General features: G+C 39.3%; 1 protein-coding gene across 1 annotated transcript; it reads right to left on the minus strand.

Annotated features, from left to right (window-relative positions):
- Window positions 1-1,816: 1,816 nt before the first annotated feature.
- On the minus strand, window positions 1,817-2,637 carry LOC111168487 (zinc finger and SCAN domain-containing protein 12-like). The gene is made up of 2 exons (XM_089919855.1): window positions 2,239-2,637; window positions 1,817-1,963 (listed from the first exon to the last, which is right to left on the minus strand). Exons 1-2 carry the CDS (start codon window positions 2,635-2,637, stop codon window positions 1,817-1,819), a joined length of 546 nt encoding a protein of 181 aa, XP_089775981.1.
- Between the last annotated feature and the right edge of the window lie 226 nt (window positions 2,638-2,863).

Below are 2,863 nucleotides of genomic sequence, written 5' to 3' on the forward strand. Positions count from 1 at the left end.
TCCCACACTGATCACATTTGTGTTCTTTCCCTTCCTCTGCGTTTCCTTGATGCCCTCCAAACCTGTCCTTGCATTCTCAAAGGTCTCCAAAATAAGCCCCCAAGAAAATGTTCCTGCCTCTGAAGATTCTGTTGAGTATCATCTTCTGTGATTCCATTCCTTTGGACACTTCCTGCTTTGCAGTCAACTTCCCAGTCTAAGGTTTGGTCTCACTTTCAGAAATAGGAAATGGATCATTTAAATGTCACTTTCTTTTTAAGCTTTTTATTATGGAAGATTTTAAACATATGTAAAAGTAAACAATAGAAATGTCACCTTTTTGAACTGATGAAATATTAAACTCCCAAGGGATCATTTATCTCTTTTCTAGTCATGCTCCTCCAACAATTAATAAATAGCTCTTATGTTCAATTAAGGAAAATGCTAGAAAGGAAAGTTGAAATAGACATATCCTAGGCATAAATAACCTATGTAATAATTACTAAGGCAGGATTGAGAATAATCTTTAACACCAAAAAGGGGCACTACTTTGTTAAAGTCTAAGTGTGTAAAGAGTACTTTAAATTGCATTCAAATACAAGTACAGTTGTCCATTGGTATCTGCAGGGGATTGGTTCCACGACCCATGCCTCCATACCAAAATCTGAAGATGCTTAAATCCCTTATATAAAATAGTATAGTATTTGCATATAACCTATGTACATCCTCCCATATACTTTAAATCATCTCCAGATTACTTATAATACCTAATACAATGTAAATGCTATGGAAATAGTTGCCAGTGTGCTGCAAATTCAAGCTTTACTTTTTGGAATGTTCTGGAATTTTTTTTTTCTGAATATTTTCGATCCACGCTTGGTTGAATAGGAGGATGTGCAACCCACAGATACAAAGGGCCCACTGTATAGCAGAAAGGCAAAAGTGTATTTCCTCTATTGCTTGGAGAGAAAACCCTTTGTCTTAATCCTCCCCCGCATAGAACATTGCTTGAAGATTCAGTGTAAACCAATAATTCCTTCAAACAAACTAACATCAGTATTGCTTTATGAACACACTAAAATACACATTTTTAGTGAAATTTGGCCTGAAGGAAATAAATTAAATGTCCCATCGAGCTCATTAAAATGGAGATTCCACTTGAACTCAAAGGAAATACTGGAAAAGGACTGATTTCTTGACTCTTCTGGTCACTTTATTGCTATTTTTCTGGAGACAGATTCTAAAGGGAATCAGGATGTAAAAAGGGAGATGCTTAGTAAATGGAAAGCACATTTAGCATGTAGAGAATGTGGAAAGGAAAACGTGTAACAAACCTAGACTGGAGTGACACGTAGGGGAAGCTATTGACATGAAAAGACAAGAGAATTTAATGTGGAAGAGGACAGGAGAAATGTAGTCAAAGTGAAAGGCTTAAAAGATGACTTTATCACTGATGGGTATAGAAAACTTACAGATACAGGGTAGGATAGGACATTTAGAAGGTCATTGTAAAGGAGACTGTAAAACAGAGGTGGTATAAAAAGCAACAGAATGATGTGATAGTTTAATGCTTTAATGAAAACCAACATGGTATATGAAAACAAATAAAATAAAAATCTTTTGCTTAAAAGACCAAGAATAAAGGTTGTACTTTGTAAAGAGAGAGTATATGAGCCAGGGAGGATTTCAGGTGAGAGTTAGGGTTAGAAACACTATTGGTTAAGTTGTAAAGGATGGCTTTGGTTGGCCAAGTAGATGCCTGCTACCCTAACCCACCTTCCCAGATACATTTCTCCCTCTCCTCCTCACCTCTCTCGTAGGAAATGGGGTTTTCATCTTAATACTTTCTATATTTTGTGAATATAGAGTCGTGCTTGAGCAGGGTCTCCACGTGCCAGAGCTGACAACTTGGTGACTGCTGTGCAGCAACCAGAGATATCACCGCCTGCCAGAGCATTTCCTGTCCACCTGCTTGAGATGTGTCCTGGAGACAATCAGGGAACATTGGGCTTAGGAGGAAACTACTGTGAAAACCAGAGCTAAAACCTTAGGAAACAACTCCCATGGAAACAGGATTAGGAAAAAGGACTGAATGAGCTTAGCAGGAGAGATGAGACAGAAAAATGAACTGACAGAAGCAATGACTCCTGACAGGGACAAAAGCTCAGTTACCCTCACTGCTTTCCTATTGACCAAACTATTAAATGTGGTTAATTTAATGGTCTGATTGCCACAGCAGAACATGCTTCCTCTTCCCACCCGAAATTCTGGACCATCAAGTTCTCTCTCCAAATCTCCCAGCAAAGACACAGCCTCATCTCCATTCAATGGATGATGCTCCCGCACCCAAGCCTGGAGCTCCTCAGGCAGGATGGCCACGAACTGCTCCAACACCAGTAACTGCAGGATCTGCTCCTTTTTATGATTCTCTGGGATCAACCACTGACAGCAAAGTTCCTGGAGTGGGCTCAGAGCCTCCCTGGGTCCAAGTGTCTCCTGGTAGCAGAACCGTCTAAAGTGTTGGCAGAAGACTTCCTGGCTGGACTGGCTATTCTGCTGCAAGTCAATTTCTTGTACAAAAAAGTCTCTTCCTCCCCCTTTACTATTACAGGTTCCTCCTGGATTTTTTTCATTCTGAATAATAAGGTCTGTATTCATTTTCTCTCAGAAGAGGGATCCCTGCAGATAGGTTCACACTCCAGGGAGACTCCCCTTTGCAAAATATAGAAAGTATTAAGATGAAAAACTGCCATCAGTTTTTAAAAATCCACGTGTATTATTATTAAACACTGCCTATACCACTTGAAGAAAAACACAACAGAAAAGGTTTTTGAAATCTGCCTAACAGTGATGTAGATGATTTGAGGATTTGACATTCCTGGTA

Source organism: Delphinapterus leucas, chromosome 10 (assembly GCF_059928025.1).
Source record: "Delphinapterus leucas isolate spDelLeu-1000000601 "Yukka" chromosome 10, BTC_Dleu_Yukka2, whole genome shotgun sequence".
Classification (NCBI taxonomy): Eukaryota; Metazoa; Chordata; class Mammalia; order Artiodactyla; family Monodontidae; genus Delphinapterus; species Delphinapterus leucas.